At 37.7% G+C, this 22393-nt stretch overlaps 1 protein-coding gene across 2 annotated transcripts; it reads right to left on the reverse strand.

The window, feature by feature from the left end:
- Positions 1 to 1404: 1404 nt before the first annotated feature.
- Positions 1405 to 22173, reverse strand: VPS36 (vacuolar protein sorting 36 homolog). Of its 2 annotated transcripts, none has more exons than XM_059816676.1 (14): positions 22105 to 22173; positions 20764 to 20832; positions 17015 to 17085; positions 15605 to 15719; positions 14052 to 14141; positions 12179 to 12265; positions 8921 to 8953; positions 8734 to 8811; positions 8190 to 8324; positions 7184 to 7249; positions 6567 to 6631; positions 6028 to 6112; positions 3463 to 3539; positions 1405 to 3379 (listed from the first exon to the last, which is right to left on the reverse strand). In XM_059816676.1, the coding sequence occupies exons 1-14, from the start codon at positions 22171 to 22173 to the stop codon at positions 3286 to 3288; spliced, it is 1134 nt and encodes a 377-aa protein (XP_059672659.1). In that variant the 3' UTR covers positions 1405 to 3285. The 2 variants fall into 2 exon arrangements, with proteins under 2 accessions (XP_059672659.1, XP_059672650.1); XM_059816667.1 differs by having other exon boundaries at positions 22078 to 22173.
- Between the last annotated feature and the right edge of the window lie 220 nt (positions 22174 to 22393).

The raw sequence follows: 22393 nt of genomic DNA on the forward strand, positions 1-22393 counted from the left end.
CAGCCATTCCTGCCTTTTCAGTATGTAAGAACTGTCCAGTTGCAAATGAGACCCTCCCAGGCTTGAGGAAGCAGAAACCTCTACTGTCGGCAACAGGCTCCCACAGTCTCCCACGGTCTCCCACTACTGTCCTCATGAATTCAGTGACAATACTTCCACTAATTTTACAAGAAGTACAGTTAGGCCCTTTAGACAAACTGTAAAAGTCCTGTTAGAAGAACTGAGCATCAAAGAATTTAGCTAATTAATATGCAGCCAGTAGCAATTATTAAAGATATACTTCTGAAGACTTCCAAATACACATACATACATATATATCTTTCAGAGAAAGAAAATGTTTGCACTCGAGAAATACGGTTCGGATTAGATCCATGTTTCCATAGGCTGAATACAATCTTCCTGAAAACAAAGGCAAAGGAGAAATGGAAAAGATGTACAGATTCCTGAGTGGCGTTCTCTTCCTGTCAGAGGTATAAAAAGGCCTGTGTTTTCAAATGAAAAACATAATCATCATTTAAGACTGCTCCATAAAAAACCAAGCACTTTTTGAATACACGTTACAAACCTCTGTTCGAAGGACTGTGTAATCGGGCAGCCCTGGCAAAATGAGATAATGTTCATGTATCATGTTACAAACATTCTAGGAATAATCAAAACATGAAAGGTTCATATAGGCACCTTCTGTATGAAACTAGAATGATCTCTGACAACGACAAGTCCTGTATTTTCCTCTTTCCTATAATCCTGCTTCAACACAGTCAATAGATTTTTTGCTGGTAGTTCCAATGGAAACAGGAGTGGGCAATAACAATTTAGGACAGTGTGATGTACTACCATGATACCACACACTCGTAAACACGTCACTCCATTTGTTCACCCAACAGCTGGCTCTCAGTATGGTATCAGATATATGATTTCTGTTGTCTTTCAGCTGGGAAAACACATTCAAATGTGTCAAACGCACTTCCAGCGCTAGCACAGGATGTATGCTTGGCTTGGACTCAGACTCGTTCCCTCGTGAAACTGGTGCTTGTGTAGACATCTACAGCTTTGCGATTCTGGCTCGGATGGGTCACAGGCTACTCAGCTACAGAACCAGGGCATTCTAATTACATTTAATTCTGCCTTTTAACTTTAAATCAAACCTATCTTGTACCCTTTTAGGTACAAAATGAGACAGCAAAAATATGATGTGCGTTAAAAACCTGCCTCACGGATCCACAAGATTTTGATGTGTGAAGACTTTAAAGCTGCCCGAAACATTTAGGAAGAAAAAAACCCGACAGAACAGTCTATTTAAGAAAATCTTTTAATTCTTATTACTTTCTAGTAGTCATTTTCTCATGTGTATGTTTAAATTCTAAACCAGCTATACAATTTACCCTATAGATTTCTTCCCTGTAGAAAAAAAAAAAAGTCAAGGAAAAATCCTGGGAAAGAAAAGTTCAAGAAGGTACCATCATTCTAAATAGGCTGTATTGTTATTGCTTAATCAAGATAATGAAATGCTCAGAGTTGGAGCAACGAAGGCTGGGAGTTTACACTTGGCATTTCCTTTCTGGTTTTGTTCTTTCTGCAGAAGACATGCCCCCTTGTGGGGAGAGGTTCAGGCCCATAAACCACTGGTCTCCCTTGACAAGTTTGGGTATTGGGCAAAAGAAAGTTGTCACAAACCAGCTTTTTGCTTCTGAATTTCTCACTTTTCAGTCCCTCCTTAGATGTGTGATGCTTGGTGTACCTCGCATAGATCTCTTCTGTGGGTTGTGGGAGGATGAAGAAAAGCAGCAAGCTGTAAAGTTCCTGAAGAGATGATACTAGGTGGTTAACACAGTAAGGATAGCATGGAATCGGTTCCTTCAGCTGTGTGAAATACAGTATTTTTAGCACCTTCATGAAACAGAGGAAAACTGCCCCAAAGAAGGCACTGCATAAAAGTTTGCTTGTGACAAGAGGACACAAATCCCTGGATCTAAATGAGCATCCTACGAACCAAAAGCATTATCACTGTAGGGATCTCTGCACTGAACTTCTTGGCAGGCTCTTAACCCTTGTCTAAGCTATGGTAACACTGAAATAGTTCTGAAAATATTTTCAGGGTCTTAAAAGCCTTTTTCTCCATTTTTGTAATGTCAGTTGGCCATTACAACCACAATGCAGTTACCTATATGTTGGTCCTTGCCCATACCTTGAACCAATTTTGTTATTTATTAAAACTGGTCACTTCAAACCACCAAAAATTTAAGGGACGTGGATTGTAAACATCCATTTACCATTATTACCATCACAACAGATCTGCAAGTAATGTAACAACTCCACTGGAGTTATGAAAACTGAGACTATCAAATTGCATTCAGTGTGAACACAGGGTGAGGAATACCAAACAATATGATATGATATCTCGTGACTCTTAAAAACAGGGTGATAGTCTTCTTCCTCCCTTCAATATTGAACGCATATTAATTTTCGCATACGAGATGTAAGCAAATGAAGTGTCTCTCCAAAACAGATAACAGGCTGATGAAACAAAGCAAATGAGCTTTCATTAGAAGTACAAGATGAAAACCAAGCACATTAAAGCACAGAGTCTGGTAGAGTGACAGGAGGCTACTACACTCTGCTATGTAAAGAGAGGACAGAGAAAGGGCATCCGAAGCACAACATTATGAAACAGGAAGGAAGATGGCAAGGAAAGAGAAGGGAGGAAGTCTGTGCTAACAATGCGTCTATCTGACATATTAGCATAAGACATGATAAAATAAACACCGTGTTTTCTAGATTCACATAACATGTTAATCTCTCCTGCAGCAGGTTCCTTCTGTCTCAAATTACAAGAACCCCAAGATCCTCTCTTAGAAAACTGTTCATCACTTCAGGGAGAAGGGGTTATTCTACACTGATTTGTTCCTTATACCTCAGTACACACCAAAGTCACTTTTCTTATCACTGCGGATACATCTGTCTGCTTTGTTGCTCTAGACATAAACAAACTGAAACTGGAGTATGCAGTAACCTGTCTTCTGGGTGCCAACCCTCATGGCAGACTACAGGGATATTCTCTCCACTTCCACTTGTGTGGAATCTTCATGTGACTTCTCTTGAAATGAGAAACTACAAAGCACATCAAATAAAACTTGAAACATGAACTAGCCAGCTTGAGACAATTAACATGCTTCTGACTTAGTGATTCCTATTTCCTTTCAGTTCCACGTAAGAGGATTCAGCACTGGAAATACCTGAGAACTGTAAAGCATTGCAATGTACATAACAAACTGTACACAAACTACATTAGCTTTGTGTCAGAAATAAATTTGGGTAGAATCTCAAGCCTTCCACTGAATCATCTCTGCAAAGATGGCCCATCTTTTCAGCAAGAAGCAGCCTAGAGAAAGCAAAAGAAGACGTGCTGTATTAAATGAGGACAATGTGATAACAAAGGTATTAAACACAGCAATTATTACTTACCTTTCTTTGGCTAAGAGAACAGACATCCCCACCAGCTTAGCAAACTCATCAGCTGTGAGAGAACCCTTTTCAGATACCTGTCAAAAAACAAACACACAAATAAACAAACTATGGCATTAAAAGAACAACGAAGTTCCCTCAGCTACTGAATCAGGTCTAGCCTTGTGAAGTGATAAATTCATAGCAAATCCCTTGCAAAGACAATTAGTTTGCTTGCATTTAAAAAAAGTACAAATAATTATGACTATTTCCCCTTAAAAATACCTCTTCTTTGTCCTGGGAAAATTGCCAAGTGTAAAAAAGGAATGTAGAAAATAGTTAAATCTGTAAAAAATCACACGGTACCCTTTCCTTCGCATTTTTTTAAACGATGCCTTGGGACAACAACATGAATAGAAAAATTAGAATAGCTCAGACAGCAGTATACTGTCACAATCAGTATTTACACAGCCCAACTATACTAAGTGATTCTGCAAACAGTGAAGCCTAAATGAGGAAATAAAAGACCTGTTCAGGGCAGGTCATTGATTTAGATATTTAAGTAATCTCAGATGGAAATGGAGAATTTGAGTTTAATGGCATTTAAAACATTCCCCACTGCCTATAGAAAAATTCTGAAACCTTAGTATTGCACCCTATATTACGGCATGCTAGAGGAATCAGTAAAAGCCACCATCACATTCAGTTGACACAAAAGATGATAGGTTCAGTCTTGGGACTCAAAACTTTGGCCCCATTGTCTCAACCACGCTAGTTAATACATGCTAAAATGAAACTTTCTCACACAGGTTGGACAGGTGGATCCTTAAAATATTAGATATGAAGTCCAGACTTATTACTGCATTGAATTTCCCAGATAAACGTGTTTTATTACCCTACAAATTAATAATTCTAACATTTCTCCATTGCTTCAGATTCAAGCAAACTTGTAAATCCCGATGTAGTTGCCATTTCCTGCTTCCCACGTAACTGGGTAGGTCTACTCTGTGTCATTCTCAGCAGTAGTCTTTTTACAGAAACTCAGATTAAATTAGTCCTAACTTGAGATTTTATGAAGCTAAGTGATCAAATATGAGTAATGGAAGTCAGCTACACAATATAATATGCATATGGGTAATTAATCATCTTTCCTTCCCAAACCACTACTCTCATCAAGGGTGACTTTGGGTTCCTTTGACTTCCATGCCATTTCCTGTCTTCACCAGCCGTTCAAAACCACATCTCTCTCCTGTCTGAAACCCTGTGACTTCCTTTCACTTCTTCTCAGAAGTTTCATGTTACTGTACATTATACATTAAGTACAGGGTGCTTTTGGCCACAAGTCTGATCTCATCTTCCCCTTCCCTTATGGGTTAGCTTTCCTCATTCAAAGCCTCTCCCTTATGTTTTTCTGTGGAGTCAAAGTCTCATATTATGAAAATAAAAGAAAAAAAGGCACTTCAGTAATAAATCCACCATCTGCTGCTTTTTGCAGTTGACCTCATTTGTTATCAGGAAAAGGTTTTTCCTTTCCTTTTGAAGAGATAAGCACTCTTACTAAAGGCAACAAATTAATTAGAAACCAAAAATAATCAAAAAAACCCTAAAGTGGACTAGGTATTTTTCTGTAAATATAAGAAAATAAACTGAAAGGATTAACATATATTGAAAGATTTAAGCATTTTAGTTTTGATAATTTAGGATGGAATCTTTTAGACAGCTATATATATTTCTCTTATCTAAAAATCTTTTTGATGAGAGAAAGCTATATGGTAAAAATCATGCAAAATGCACTGAAGAGTCTACCTCATGTATCAGGTGAGAAGGTGTCTGTCATAGCTCTACTTTTTCTTGACTGCCCAAGTCAAAGTCCTCTTTGACTCTGATGTTTAACTTTGGATATACTGAATCAGCCTTTACTCAACTTCATGAAAAACAAAAAATTAAATCCCACTGAAAAAGATACAGGAAAATGCATCAAATAATGGGATAGCAGGACTTTAAGGACTCCAGAAGTAGCAAGACCACAAAGGTTTACCATGCTGAGCAACTGATACTAATTTTTTTCCGGATGAAGCCAGCTTAATTCTATATGCGCTACTCTCCAACTGAGCGCTCTTCACAGCAGCAAACTCAGCACAAGATGTTACACATACAATGTGCTATTTTATGAAATAAACCCAAACCAAACAACTGCTTATATCAACATTTAAGAGCTACTTTCACTGCTTTCAAGCACATTGTGTACAGTGTCTGAAGTCCACTTCTGTTAAATTGCTTAATACATGCCATGAATTTCATCCTACAGTGCAAAAGATTTGGAGGAAGGTTGAAGGTTAATGAAGTTTGAAAAGAGATGGAAAAGTGATTTATTCCTTTAGAAGAAAGCAATGACTAAGATTATTGCCTCCACAGCACTTTGAAGGTGAAAAGTGCTATTTAAGTATTACTGTTAGAAAATTTGGAAGTGAAATATTTTGTATTTCAAAACCTTAAAAAGAAATCCTGTACCCCAAGTTTTTATATGTAATGGGTTTAAATTTCTCCAGCACAGTCAGAACATTGAAGGAAATGAAGTACACTTACTGTCTCTAAAGCAGAAGCTACCATTTCCTCTTCATTATGAGACTGGAGTTCAATCACCATCACACCACTGTCAAATATCCGAAGCCTAAAATCAAAAGAGAGTCGAAGTAACTAAAAAACCTGTGCACATCAGCTATGGTCACATTTCTAATGCATCCACATCTATAACCACTATAACCAGAAAAAAAAAAAAAAAAAAGCTCCGTAAAATGAACTTCACATTAAAAGTATCTTCAAAACCTGAAGAGACTGAAAAGAGCAGGGCATATGTCTGGGCTTAGTTAAACACTTTTCTCAGTCTGAAAAAACTGTATTGCAAGTGAAAAGAATATTGTCTTCCTAGCAAAGTGAACCATGGTTAAAAATTCATATTTTAATGTAGAGTGGATGTTGGTGCATACAGCAGCATCCTTTAAGCAAAGGATGACTTTCTTTAAAAAACAAAAAAAATCTACTGCAGGTAAAACATTAAGTCATCCAAGCACCATGGTCTGACTTGCAAGTGCCATGTTTTATAAATACATCTGTAAAGCTCTTACCTTAGTGGTAATTTCAATGACTCCAGCGTCTTACAAGCATTTACTAAATCTTCTGGTGACAGCAACTATTAAAATAGTAAAACATTTATTCACAGTTTGCATTTCAAGTATACAGCATAGCACCAAAATGAACAGTATTAATAATTACAGCTATAAAATACACCAGACTACATAATATTGTTAATTTTATTCCTTTCTATTGTCCAGTCTATTTTTTTTGGCTTCTATGCTTCTTTCTGTTCCCTTCCTATGTGTTCTATAATAATCCTTCTTGCCCACAGAAAGAATTGATATATTTTGTAAAAAAAACCCCATTCACCATTCTTTAGTATTCTCTGTCTTTTCAGTTTTCTTTCCAGATAAGGATGGATTTTCCCTTTTATATGGTATTATAAAAAGCAGCATACATTATGATAACTTACAGAGGATACATAAACTTTACGCAGAAAAAGGAGAAAGGAAAAAGGTAAAAAACTCTCATTTTAATAAAGGGCTGATCACTTCATGCTGTTGGACAGGTGGAGCAAGCAACTGGTAGGGAACACTTACCCTTTTTCTTTAATTACCTTATCACTGAAGTACATTTTATAAAATATTTAATAAAACCAATTTCTCACCTCTAATCCTCGTGCACGATTTACGAGACAGTACACTTCTGTAAGTGACATGATCCCTCCTCGCTCCTGTGTTAAGCACAAGACTGGTAAGAGAAACAGCATTAATCTAGTAAACACAGTATCTCAACTTGCATTTGACTGAGTAAACAGGTAAGACAGAGGAGCTAAGTGATGGGCCTTAATGAAAAAAACTACCCAGGCAATACAGTATATTTCTAGCATGAGAGGCAAGTTGTTATATTACATCTTTCTCTAATTATTTTAAAATGTGAAGCACTGATACTACATCCAAAGACTGTGAATTACTTTGATTTTAAAGCAGAGCATAAATCACAGGAACAAGGAATTTCAATACATTAAATCTATCAATCAATTTACCATTTTTACTTTTCAGACACACCCAGTTTTCCATTCTGATCATAGTAGGTAGCACATAGCTTTCACAAAAATACTGTAATATGTATGCTTTTTTGTAGACACATAGCCTTTTAAGTTGCAACATGAAATCTAACTTTCTGGTGAGAATCCTGAACTCTGTAATAGCTTCAGATAAATTAAAATATGAGATATTACTAAGGGGGAGTAATCCATGTAATAACTCTGTGCTATATTTGCAAAATATGTACTTTTTAAGCAGTTTAAAGACTGACTACTTATATTTTCAAAGTCAGTGTTGTTTCACTCTTTCTTTAAAAAAGTAGTCTGCAGCAAGGGATGAATACAGGGCTGTTCAAATAGAAGAAAGACTGCTAGTATGATTTTCTAAATATCACTGATATTTCGCAAATTAGAAGTTGAGATGCCATTACTCCAAAGAAAAATTCTTACTCATATTTAAACTTTCTTATTCAGAAAGAGGATATATATTCCTTCCATAAACATTGAATATGAGGCTGTGCTGCTAAATCCGAGACTTTAAAAAGAGACACAGTATTACAGCCAAAACACATTTACATCAAAATTCAGCAACACACGGAAAATGCTGGTGCAAAATTAGGTACTTTACCTCTAATGGTGTCTGCAGTATTCCAGCTAGTTGCTTCGCCAGTTGCATGTGGTAATGTGTACCAGATCCATACGTTTCCCTAGTAACTGGATTAGCTATACCCATACTCAGTAGATAGGACTTGAACCTAATAGTCTAAACAAACAAATAAATAAATAAATTTAAAAGTACATCAACTAGTGAATGATTCTGGTTTTAAAAAGTCTTTTATTTTATTACTCTAAGACAGTTTTGGTGAATAAATCCATTCAGTTTACTACCAATAAAGTCAATTAGTAGCAAAGAGAAGGCAAGACTTAATACAATTTATTTTTGACCAGCAGAGGTCAAAAATAAAGAAAATTACACAAAGGAGTAAAATCTTTTCTTTTAAGAAAGGGTCAAAAGAAAAGCTAACACTAAACAAGTAAGTCACTTTTACTTTATGTAGAATTAAAACACAAAAAACCCCAATCATGAAGTGTTCTTTATTAACGTTACATGTATTAAATGGATAGCTTTTTGCTTTGCATTTCTGTTGACTTTAAAAACAAAATTCATTTACCTCATCCTCAGTGATGTCACCTTGTTTTTCTTTAATCTTATTAGCTATTGACTTCGATAACTCCACCATTTCCTTAGCCTATCAAGAAAGACACATAGATAACTCAACTTTCAGCTCAAAGAGAAAAGCATGCTTAAAACTGAGAAAACAAGCATAAGTCTACTTGGATAACTGACACATGCCGTACCTTCTCCATTAGCTTGCTAAGATCCTCAAAAGCCTGAAATGAAAAGCAGACACTGGAGATCAGTATAATTACAGCATTCAGCTTCATGGATACAATGAGCTGCTTTTGTCCACCTATCCAAGCTATCTGTAAGAGCTGCCTTCCCTTTGGATTAGTATGTTACAATGCGAGATACTATACAATGTGAGTATGTTACGGTATGAGATTATACCCAGGTCTTGAAATCAAAATCATACAATCCATAAACAACAAAGAATGAAGAGAAGAACCAAACAAGTACACACTTTTCTAGTATGTGAACACTAGTTCAGTATGATCTGTGAGGTCTATATGATAGGAAGGAACAATGAGATACTGAGGCCCAGGAAAGATTAAACTGTCCAAGTATATTATGCTCTCCTAAAAGGCGGGGGAAGATTTCTTGGTGGTGATGGTAGGTTTTCTTCCAACACTTAACCCACACTCAAGGAGATCTGTCGTTTCTAGCCAGCAGGAAGCCAGGTGTAAAGCTACAGAAGTACTCCTCCTGACAAGACAATTTTACTTTAATCAGTAGATGTTACTAAGTTAGTAAGAAACAGTAATTTCAAATGAGCAAGGAAGAGGGTATATGCTTTCACGTGTATGCTTAACTGAAGAGACAAACCCTCTGAAAATGTGCGGCAACACCTCTTCATTTAAGTATTGCATACATAGGAACAGTGATGCTACCACGATACACAAAAAGTGGTTAAAAAAATGAATGAAATAAGGTCCACGAGACAAATTATCAAATTTAAATGAATTAAGATTAAAACTAGATAAAAAGCATCCTCTGAAAACTATAGTTGTTGGACCTAAAACCCAAAATGCCTGCTACAGCAAGGGAAAAAATTATTTGTACAAAAGAATTTTTTTCTAGTCTAAGAAACCTTTTATTTTGTTTCCACAAAAAAATACGTAATAAAATGGACATTCATCATAGGACCACAATTATATCAAGTCTATTAAGCTTAGTAAATTGCTATGGTCTCAAATACAACAATTGTACAACAACCCACAAAGGGCATTTTTAGGCTTAAATAAAACATACTTTTAAAAAAGCTGAAGGTATACTGAGATTCAAGTTTTACTAATGCTAACTAACTAGCATTAAAAAATTCATTTAAAAAAAAAAAAAGAGTTACCAACTATATTAATGCAATTAGATTAAAAAGCAACTCTCATTTCTCCCATCCTCGGCAACACGCATTCAGCCTTCTCACCCACTTCTCACAAATACATGACAGCATGCCCAGGAGGTCAACCTTTTCAAACAACCTTTTTTGAACAACTGGTGTGAGAAAAAATCCTGAACCTTTTCAGCTAAAGCTTCCCTGACAGCAGCACCCAACCCCTCCAGCCACAAGTAAAGAAGGTTGTTCAGTTACAGGATGTCAAATGACCAGAGATACATCTTGCCTACAGCTTCTAGCCATTGCTTCTATGTGATTCCTAGCTTATTCTGACTAATGCCCCATGAAAGACATATTTTAGCAGAATTTGTGCAGGAAGACCCAATTGTTCCCATCTGCATTTAGGCACCTTACTTAGAAGCTTATTGGTCTGAGATTCAACATGCAAAGAAGGAAAGAGATGCCTCCAGGAAGGGACAGGGTTTGCTTTTCATCTGAATCCCTCCTAACGGTGCCAACATTTCTGCACTAACTGGAGAAGTCTAGCCTCTTAACACTTGATACCTAAGTTAGGTATCCAGGATTAAGTGGGACAAAGCTAGGTCCAAGGGGAGAAAAGAAAATATACTACCATATAACAATAATCTACCACGATCAGAACAAAAGCTTCTCTTTGGAATATTTCTTCTTACTTCCTGATCTGCCAAATTCAATAATTTATAACAGATTTCCCGATCTGTAGTGTAAATCAATGTCCCTCTACTGTACTTGTATATGATGTCAACAAAAAGTTTTCTAACAAGGCTTTTCCCAGCTTGTTTCTCTATAACCTGCATGAAAACACCATTCATCAAAAGAACCCTTGATTTAGCTAAATAAACAGCATGCTGTGTCTAACTCCTCCTCTGCCTGACTCACCGAGGGCAGGCCTGGAAACAAAGGGGAATGTGCACACACCTAACAGGAACTTCCTCAGATAAACAAAAGGCTAAAGAACTGGATTCTTATCAGCAGTGAACAGCAGATGCAGGAAGCCTTTTCCTGGAAGCCAGGGCACCATTTTTTAAATTAAGTCATTTGTAACATTTAAAGCTGGAGGAAGGCAGGATTTTACAAGTCGTGGTTTTCCTCCGTTCATACAACACGTATAAAGGGATTTCTTTTACTCTCTGACAAAGCTACTAAAGGAAAAAATAACCAGACAATACCTTTTGAACTATACACACGGGCATGTAACCACAATACCTTTTGAACTACACACTTCATTCATTACGCTCCTCATAAACAGAAAGGAAAAACTTTAATGCTACCAGTATCGGAAACTTTGCATGTGGCCTGCAAAAGTACTATAATTTTCTTATGTATTACTTCTGTATTAATCTCTACCACCAAGACAGAACCAGACTATTTTTGAGGATATTGCTCCCAGGTATATATGAAGAAATTAATTGCCTCTGTTGTCCATCAGTATTGATATCTGGAATTCAACTATTGTGCTGTTTCTGGGGAAAAAGATGGTCTCCATTTACCCCAGGTGTTTTGCAAAGATACTTGTAACATCTTGCTGATGCCTGGACTGCAGAACATTTTACTGTAATTATAAGCCTAAATCTAACATTTAAAAACTGAATTATTTATAAGATGAAAACCTAACTTCACCACAGTTATGTGCAGACATGTGTATTAGCATATTCTTCTTAATATATATTAACTCTTCAACTGAAACCAAAATTAGGTGTAAAAAAAAAAGGAAGGAAAAAATTACCAACTTTTAATAGTCTCTTTCTGCAGATGCCTTTGTGTTCTGCTTCCCCAATGAAAAGTCACTGAACTCAGATTCCTAGTTCTACCAAAATTAATTTTATAAATACACACCGTTAATGTCAAAGAACAATCTTCTTGAAAGGAACTGTTTAAATTAAGTACCTTGACATATATTGAAAAACCAGTTAAACAAAGTAAGTAACTGTAAATTATACACTCTTAATCAATTCAGACTTCTCAATAAAACCAATAAATAGTCTCAGCTGCTCCTAAAAGAAAGTCTGAATAAATGTAAATGGCTCAGACAGGTGGTTGGCCTTTAAACTTCAGTAGTACTTACCTCGGAAATGTTTTTGTCAGTCTCTTTTCTTTTTTCCTCTAATTTCCTTTCAATCCCTACAATTCCTACAGCCCTTATTCTTCCTGCCTGAAAAAGAAAATAATGAAAGGAATCAAAATAGGAAATGCTAAGTTTTCTCATTCGCCTCACTGTGAAAAACCTTACATCAGAAGACAGGAAACGTTCCCCCAAAGAGCTGGTATCATGCATACAACTTTTCATATATTTCTTGAAAGTATTTTTTAAACCAGTGCAAAAAAATAAACAGTAAGTGTACAGCATGTATGAATTTGCTGTAGTACATAGATAATAACACTATTACATTGAAGGTATTCATATGAAGATGCTTAATAGCCTAATCCAGACTGAGCATTCCAGCTCATCTCAATTAAAGCCTCCCAAATCCATGTGAACATCTATACTAGAGCTGTGGAAATGCGTGAGTGTATCTAAACATGATTACCTCAAAAAATCTAGCCTGGAGAAATCTAGCCTGGAGCACAAGTCTTATGAGGAGCGGCTGAGGGAACTGGGGCTGTTTAGCCTGGAGAAGAGGAGGCTGAGGGGAGACCTTAACACTCTCTACAATTACCTGAAAGGAAGTTGCAGAGACGTGGGTGTTGGTCTCTTCTCCCACGTGACTAGTGACAGGACAAGAGGAAATGGCCTCAAGTTGCGCCAGGGGAGGTTCAGGCTGGATATTAGGAAAAATTTCTTTACTGAGAGAGTGGTGAAACACTGGCATAGCTGCCCAGGGAAGTGGTGGAGTCACCCTCCCTGGAGGTGTTCAATGTGTGGACGAGGCATTGTGGGACATGGTTTAATGGGCATGGTGGTGTTGGTTGATGGTTGGACCTGATGATCTTAAAGGTCTTTTCCAACCGCAGTGATTCTGTGATAGCCACAGAAACAAAACGCTAAGTGCAGTCTGATTTACCTTGCTGAGAAGTATCAGAATAGAGGTGATGGTGAACCTTTCATTTGATGCCAAGTATGTTTTAGAAAGGCTGGTACCTAAGTGGCAGTGGTGCCAGCTGTCAAATCTCTGACTGCAAAGCTTAGCACTGGTGTTAATGATTTGCTATGACTTAAGAATAAGAACAGGAGGTTAGGCATTTTCATTAAGTGATTCTTGACGCAGGGTACAGGCTTCCCCATTAGCTGAAATGCAACTATGTTTATAGGTACTACATTTACAAAGGAGGACATATGTGATTCGACATTGAACAATCTTCAAATAATCCTATTTCATTCATATAGTACTGTATGTTCAATATATTAACATATTCAACATATTCATATACAGAAACAACATCTACATGTTTATCAGAGTTTATAACGTAAAGTATGCAGACAGATAGAGAAGGCAATCTAACATATGACAAAGAGATTCTCCATGACAACTGTTCATTTAGAACATACATTTAAATCAAACACATATAGGTACCAAAGAGTTATATAAAAGTTTTATGTTATATATTTGATTTCCAGCCACATAAAATAAAACAGAAATCACAATTAAGACCAAAAATCTTTCTGCTTCATTAGATCTCTCATGCTGAATAAAATTATATGCATATAGAAAATATTTGCATAATTGTGCACACGTGTGTGTGTGTCTACATAAAAAAAATGGAGCTCATTATCAACTATTCAAATCTAAACACACTCAAGGAAGAGAGGCCACAGTGTTCTGTATCAGGTAAAAACTGCAAAGGAGAAACTAATTTATGCCAGTGAAGAAACAGGCAAAGTAAAGCTGAATTCCCACATGTGCCCACGCTGTTGGTTAGAGAGGCATGCCAGATGCAGTATATGGGCGCAGCAAGAAGTGGAAACAAGAGGTTACATACAGATTCTGCTCCGCACATACCTGTGGGTCCTTGTTAACTTGAATGGTCTGACCAGTAGGCATGTTCTCCCATCTCCTTTGTGTGATTTCTTCTGATAATCGTCTGTAGAACTGCAAACATTAAAGAGTGACAACAGACGTTTCATAAACTGTGCAAAATACCTCTGGGTATTTTTAGCATTTTGGTGGTAGATGAAATAAACTTCACTGTAAGACAAAACATGGTAACACCTACAAATCCACAGTACAACATTCATTATCTGGAAATTCTTCATGTCCAATATTCAAAAATATACACATTAGTGGAGGAGCCATGTAGTTACTAGTTAAACTTGCATGAGTACTTCTATTGTAAAATATTTTTTTCAGATATTCAGAATGTTCCAAAACATGCTAAAAGTTCAAAATGTCGAGGTTTGCTCAAAGGCATGCTTTTAAAAGTAAGGAAAGCTGAACAATCCAATTACTATTGATCTGTTAATTCAACGATATAAAGACAACCACACAGATCAATTACACTTATTTGTTTATTGCTATTTATTGCTATTACACTTATTTGTTTATTGCTAACACCAGAAGGTGGCATTAGTTAATCAGTTAACAGTAAGTATATCCCACTGACTAAAATTCAGAAAGAAAATCTATTCCATTCTTATGGTTGTTCAGAAAGCATTCTGAAGTCATAAAGAAAAAATCTGGAGTGTAATTGATATGCTAGGTAACCAGTAAGCATAGTAAGTTTGAATTTCAGATGATTGGGCAAAACACCTATACAGTTATAACTGGGCATAAAGCTACACTCATCTTAAGCTGAAAACTGCTCACAAAGAAATGAAAGTGAGTCTCATCAAGCACATGCATTTATAAGACATTTGTAACTAATTCAAGTTGAAAATCTGATTTTCTGTAGTGAACAGGTATGGCTTTTTTCATTGTCCAAAGTCAACATTCCCAGTCTCTTCAAGTGAGGATCTTATACTGTGAAATTTCTTTACAGAGTGCAATTTCTTTCTTTTTTATGATAAGCCTTCTTTTAAAAATATATTATGGTTTTTTTGAATGTTCAAAGCCTTTGAAATTTGGTGTAGGTAAAAAAAATACAGGTTTATAAAACATAAAATTAAACAAAGCTCTGAGGCAACAAAAAGTGTTCAGCAATAAAATTAGAGAGACGATTAGGAATAAATTGCTTGATTCCTGTTCAGTAGAGGGTTAGCTACAAAGAAACATCTTTTACTCTGTTAAATATTTAACAGATTTCAGAGACATCATTTTGGAAAATCCTGTGTTCAATTTAAGATTAAAAAGGGAAGTATAAGATTATATTAAAACTAATAAAATAAGGACAAAGCCTAATAATGCCTCTTGACATTTTTGGAACTCTATTTGCATTATTTAACCAAAGTATAAAACCCTGAAGGCTCATAGTGTTTGTCTTCAAAAAGGATGTACTGAAAAAGCTCCACCTCAGAAGTAAACATGGAAAGATCATGGAAGATTATCATTAACGCAGCAAGAGGAGAAAAGCATGTCCAAAGATCTGATGTGCTGGGCTTGCATGATACAAAACTTACCTCAATCTGCCCATGTTCTTTGAAAGAAAGTTTGATGTAGGAGTATTTGCTGCTTTGGAATGGACCAGGTTCTTTGTTTGAAGCAGCAGGATGCAGATGAACTACTATTTTGGCACTAACAAAAAATTAAAGGAAAGAGAAGAGGCAGATTTCTGTAATAGCTAAACAAAAATTATTTCTACAATCAAAGTTAACTATTTAATCAAAACCTCTATTAACTTTATCTCACACAAGAACATCTCACACACTAAAAAATGCTTTACATTTGTGCAGTGACATTTAAGTATTTTGACTCTATAAAAACTACTATAACCTCTAAAACAGCAACATCTCACAAATTTAAAATGTACCCACCATCAATTCCTACAAAATAAACATAGTAAATTTTAACATTTCAAGCAGTAATTTCTGAAAAATCTTTTAGTTAAGATGAAAACTAATCGTCAAGTAGTCATTTGATTTGGCTTTTGACTTGCAATAACTACTGCCAAAATACACTATCTTTGTCACAGGAAAACAAAAGGTCTCAATATTATGTTTAATCTATCCCACTTGTGTATGCCACTTGCAAACACTGTATGTGAATTTGTCCAAAACCAACATTCAAAGGTAACGTGCATGGAAATAACAGTCTAAAATGACACCTACCACCAAAACAAACCTTGAGATAGCATTATTTTAGGAACATAACAGACTGCTATCACAGCATGACTGCAAGTCCACCATTCCCATTTCATTTTACTGATAATTTTTCCATGAATTTTTATTTACTTGACTTCTCCAGCATTAGTGAATTACCTGATTTCTTCTGGATACCCCCAGAATATTACCTTACCCATCTGACTAAAGGCTGCAAGCAGATGTCACCTACATATATATTTCTCCAGTTGGTATTTTTTTCTCCTTTTCTTGTGAAACTTATTTATACACATACCGTACTGAATTAGTTATTTAAGTGACTGGAAACAGTGCATTCCTTCTAACCACCGCTAGCATTTCCATGCTCATAATCAGTCATATGGTCATGAAAAGTTATATAATATGGGATCTGGTAGAGTTTCTATCCCCAACCAGTTCTGTGGCACGAAAGACTAAAATTAGCTTTCAAATTTAGCTCCAGCAAAATCACTGTTGTGATTTATGACTAATCAAATGAAAATGGCAACGTAGAGCACATATTTGTTTAGTGACTACAAGACAGTTATTTAACAAATCACATCAAACACTGCTTTGTCATGACTCTCTTACACATTTGATCTCAAGTGAGGAAAGCAGGTCCCTTGTGGCTGTCAACCTGGAAACTTGGATTGCAAATGGAACCTACCATGAATTAATACATAATCTTGGGTACCTCACATAACATGCATGGGCAAACTATCCATCTGAAAAAGACAATGACTATCATCTTACCTTTTTCCTATCCCAGCTGCTTGCTCTTCAATAAAGACAATCTGAGACAGAGGTATAGCAATGCAGCACTCCTGGAATAATCAATGCAAACACAAGTGAAATTAAAGCCTATCTTGACTATTCATTCTCTAAAACCAAGTGTTCTCTTTCTCCATTTCACAAACAGTATAGGTGCTGCCTGAGGCGCTCCATATGAAATATGATGGCAATAATAGAAACAATCTATTAAAGAGAAATATAAGTAGAAAACTTAATGCAAAGTTGAAACTGAGTTCTAGATAATCAAAAAACCAACCTTAAGTGTCAATGTGTTGACTTTCGACACCTCAAGCTAGATTCATAGAAGGACTCGTGAATTTAACAAATCTTTAGTATCTATGTTCAAAATTTAAACACTAAAATTTCCACACTACTGCAGCTTATTCCTGTAGGTCCACAATGTTCATAGGTTCTTAACATTTTTGCATTGATGTTGCTTGGGAGCTAAAACAATATCCAAAAGCACCAGTCTTTTAAGTGTTGAATGTCAAAAAAACTAGACCGTCCTCTGAGTGGAATAGGAATTTCTCCATCTATCCCACAGCCAAGGACTTAATCCAGTAGTTGATGCATCTCAACACACATTTTTTGGACTGTGCTTTAGACAAAACAAAGCAGAGCAAGAAACAAGACTGTATCCATCTGTGGGTTTACCCAGGCTAAACTCTTTCTATAGGCATTTGAGACGGAAATTGGTCAAGGGAGCAATTCAAAGCATCTAATTAGGTGCCTGGTCCTGTTTTGGTGAATGTCCTTTGGTGAATGTTGTCTTCCACACAATAGCTTGGTGATCAACACAGTCACCCAGAATTCAGGAAACACAGGTTACATTCCCTCTTTGAACCTCTGTTCCATCTGCCATGAGGGTATGGTTACAATAAACACTGTTATGGGGTCCTCTCAATCCCTACTACCAAAATTGTTCCTCTTTGCATGAAATGATTAAAAACTCATTAAATTGGAGATTAAGGAAGTATACATGCAGGAACTCCAACTAATGAGTAAATCTCTCATTAGGAAAAAACATGGGTTGTACTTCCTGTTCTAAAAACTCTTAATAGAAGCTATTTAGATTCTTCTATGGCTTTCACTGTTTGTAAAACGCCCATATAGCTTGGACACTTTAAACATAGGCAAAATGATACTTCAGTTAAAAAAAAAAAAAGAAAAGTTTTTGAAAATTACAAAACAGTCCAACTATACATAGTATGTACACTGTCAAAATGATTAATTCATTTAGTTCACAGAAAGTTACGAAGTTATTGTAAGCACAAGGACTTAGAATCACCCCTTCCTGGTTAGAGAAGTAAGAGGAAGGGATACAAAGAGAAAGATGCGTGAAAAATGCTGTGAGGTCATTTGGATATTTTTTTCCTAATGTCTCATGCTCACATCATGTATGTACGTACATATACTGTTCAACTGCAGATGGTAACAACTGCAGCTATAAAACACAGCTGTATGGTTTTGTAAAAAGGCTTGCAATGTTAACCTAATGACAAGTGCCTCATTTATTACTAAAGTTTGCTGACACAATAAAAGGGGACTCTCTCTATAAGTTTATTCTAGGTAAGCTAGCTAAGGTTTGCAAGGCTGATGTTATATCACAGCTGAGCTTAGCCAACAACTCACCATGAAAATAAAAGAGCATTGTGCTCCTCATGTTTCAATCCTAAGAGCTTGAGAGAGAATCAGCTTCATTTACCACACTAACAAAGTTATTTGTGTACCATAGATTTTAAATTAAAAAACAAACCTGGCTCTGCTGAGACAGAATTGGTCTGTATTATACCAGAACTGGGTAATTCTTGCCCATCTCCTGGCCATATGTTTCTGCCCCTTCTCTTAATCAAGCCTGGAGCTTGTTAGAATCTTTGCTGAGTTAAATTAATTTGTTAAAAGAAAACTATTTTTCTTATTCTCCAAGTTTCTGCTCTGTTGATTTAGCAAATTCAGTTATCTTGATACAAGGAATCACGTAGCCTAGGAGCAGGGGAAGTCAGGGACAAGAGATCAACGCCATCCTTTTGTTGGGAAGGAGAGAATGGGGATGTGGACAGTTGTAGACTTGCTGAAGCCATAACACTTAAGGTTACTCCAAGCAAGTAAAATGTCCAAGTGAGAAGACTTGAAGCAATGCACATTGTAGTACATGCCCATCCGTCAAGCTTTAAACTGAAAGAGGGTAGATTTAGATTAGATATAAAGAAGAAATTATTCACTATGAGGGTGGTGAGGCACTGGAACAGGTTGCCCAGAGAAGCTGTGGATGCCTCATCCATGGAAGTGTTCAAGGACAGGTTGGATGGGGCTCCAAGCAACCTGGTCTAGTGGAAGGTGTCCCTGCCCATGGCAGGGGGGTTGGAACTAGATGGTCTTTAAGATCCCTTCCAACCCAAACCATTCTATGATTCTATGAAGAGATGCTGACAAAGAAATAAGAGATTAATTACACAGATAGTTTAGCACAACTAAATTATCTCATGCTGACTGTACCAAAAAAAAGTTAATTTATACAGAATAGTTCATGATCCGGACAATCAACCCCTGACTTCTTTAACAGTAACCCCACCCTGGGGATCAGCTCTCAAAACATTTTGAAAAATTTGTACTAAAAATAGTTCTGCTGTTCCTGCAAACAATCCCTAAGGAAAAAATATATTGCTTTGCCAAATTAAGAACATCCTTGGTGACCTTACCTTTAGAAGTCTCTTAGTAGCTCCCTGCTTTGGAGCAAGGATGTGATATTTGGTAGGAAATGGCCTTTGGATGTGAGAGGTGCTTCAGCTATCCTTCCGCAAAACTAATCCAGTGGAATATAATAGGCCTTTGAAAAGTTGTCATCTGAATATGCTCTGTCTAAACTTTGGCTTCCAGGGCTAAATTTCTAAAAGGCTGTGTCCGAAACAAGAATAATCCAACCTGGTTCTGAGGAGGACTTCTCCTTCAATTGCAGCTGCAAAGTGGTGCACGTTGTCACAGTCTATGCTTAGAACTTTGTATGTGTTTGTAGTCTTTCTCACCCATTTCTAGCCTGCAATCTCAGGCTGTGGCTTGATGATACAAAGCTTTCATCAGCAGTATTACACTTCAGTTCTGACACTGTCACTTATCCTCTGAGTTAATTCTCCATAGCAGTACAGACAAATGTTCTGGCTTATTGAAGGGATGGTTCAGCGCAAGAACAGGCAGTTGGGAAGGTAAAACCCGTACAAAATAATAATGCCACCAAACACACCCTAATCATGGTCTGGGACTATATGCTGGGAGCAGATGACAGGGAAACTTGGACTTGAAAACACAATGAGGAAGAAAAGGTCTTGCTAGACAAGGAGCATGGGAGAGGAATTCACATTATGATTTGCCTGGCACATTCAACTTCAGTCTCAAAACCAACAGTTTTTAGTGCATGATACCAGACTCTTTTCTCCTCTATTTTTGTGCCATAGAAAAGAAAAATTTATATGATTTATTCTCATCTCTCCTCGTCTCTGCATGATCATTTTATTAAAGCAGAATTGGGTGAGAGAACATTCCTTGTACATAGTTTTCTTTCCACTGTGAGCAAAAAAATGGACTAAACTTGTAAAACAAAACACACACAAAGGAAAGAAAAATATCTCTGTGCGCAATCTTTTCACTGCAAGCTACCTGTTGTTTATTATGGAATTTACAGTTGAATGACATAAAGAGACAAAAGTAGAACTTACATGATTCTTTTGATCCCTCCATATTAGTCTGTGTGTGCTAAGTAGTAATACTCCGCTGTCAAATTTCACCTAAACAGGAAAAATAAAACAGATCAACGACAAATTTAAGCAGTAAGTTGCATAAATACCGGTTTTGGAAACATTACGCATTACCACAACATAGCAATCAGATTCAACAAGCCAATATTTTGAGAACACTGTCTTTTTTCAGAAAACACAATAAATGAAGTTTAGGGAACAATGGAGAAAATTAGTATAAAAGGATTAGATGGATATACACAAACTTCCTTTTTCAACTGTATAAACTTTCCCCCAGGAAATCCTGAAGGATCCTCCCTCCATATGCTGTGCAAGATATAAACATTCCTAAATATCATATTTTAAACAGGGCTATTGGCTTTGGAATACTATTTGCTGACAAAGAAAGTAAAAGTTGTACAAAAAAGCAAAGCAATCTAATAAGATGCTATGCACAGACTGAAATCTTCCGGTCTATCACTTAGGAGTATTGCTTCCAGCCATTTTACTGTTGAAAAGTTCTTTATTTTCAGACATCAATCAGTATGTGGAAAATCTGTGTTAGCAAATTGCTTCCTACTTTTAAAACTTGAGGCATGTTTTCACAGTTTTTTATGAGGGTATGCAACTACTGTGGTGTGGAAAAATGAAGAGATCAAGAGTTAGTCCAGCAGTGAAGCAAAGTAATAAGTGAGTAGGCTCAGATAAGAGCAGAGGGCAAGAAAGCACCCTTCACGACCTGAGCTAAAAAGCATTTTACAGCTACCAGGGTGACTCAAGTGCGAATTGTATGGCACGGCCTGTACATGACATCAAAGCCACAGAGGGCAGCTTGCTGTGCGGAGCAACAAGGGGGGGAGCGCTTAGCCCCTGACGCAGGAAGTGACAGCCCAAGCAGTGGGCATCAAGTTTCATGGCAGTGACATCAGCTACACTCGTCCCATGGGGATGCCAGCCCTCCCTCCCTGTGGCACACACCGTCCAAGGCCTTTCTCGGTCCCACAAAACCTGGATCTCCTCCCTAACAATCTTCTCACAGAGCCAAACCCTACCAGACCCTGGAGGAAAATGTACCCGTCCTCCCACGCCTCTGACCGATGCTCCTCCAGCGGCCCAGGCCCCTTCACACCCCTCCTCTCGGCCCCCCGCCGGCCAGGCCCCTCGCACCCCTTGCCAGATACCACCCCTAGTCACGTTCCTCGCCGCCCCCTTAGCTGAGGGCCCACGGTCGTGCCGTTTCCCGGCCCCCCGGGTCCCGCCGCGCCGCCAGGCCCCGCGCAGGGCCGCTCCTGTCACCTTCTCCTCCCCGTCGTAAAGGCGCACGCCGCGCTGCTGGACCACCAGCGTCTCCCCCAGCTCCAGCAGCCCGCTGGTCCACGCGAACCTGTCCATGGCGGGCGCGCAGCCCCTTCCCCTCCCTCGCTGCTGCCGCCGGCAGACCAGGCCGCAGCCGCCGCTCTCTGCCCGCAGCCGCTGGGCAAGCACGCCCCATCCCCGGCCGATCCGCGCCCTCTAGCGGCGGCCTTAGGAGCGGCCGCCATCTTCCCGCCGCCTCGCGCTCCAGCGGCCGCCCCGCCCAGCCAGCGGACACCCCCGCCTGCCCCCTGCCGGC

This window comes from Gavia stellata, chromosome 1, assembly GCF_030936135.1.
Source record: "Gavia stellata isolate bGavSte3 chromosome 1, bGavSte3.hap2, whole genome shotgun sequence".
NCBI classification, from domain to species: Eukaryota; Metazoa; Chordata; class Aves; order Gaviiformes; family Gaviidae; genus Gavia; species Gavia stellata.

Bases quoted from the DNA above. Each gene is read 5' to 3' on its own strand.
- VPS36 (XM_059816667.1), bottom strand. From the start codon at position 22,173: ATGGACAGGTTCGCGTGGACCAGCGGGCTGCTGGAGCTGGGGGAGACG. The intron at 15,720-17,014 runs GTAAGATGATAG...ATTTTTTGTTAG, and splicing joins GCAGCTGGGATAGGAAAAAG to TGCCAAAATAGTAGTTCATC. The intron at 6,113-6,566 runs GTAAGAGCTTTA...TTTTGATTTTAG, and splicing joins TCATTGAAATTACCACTAAG to GCTTCGGATATTTGACAGTG.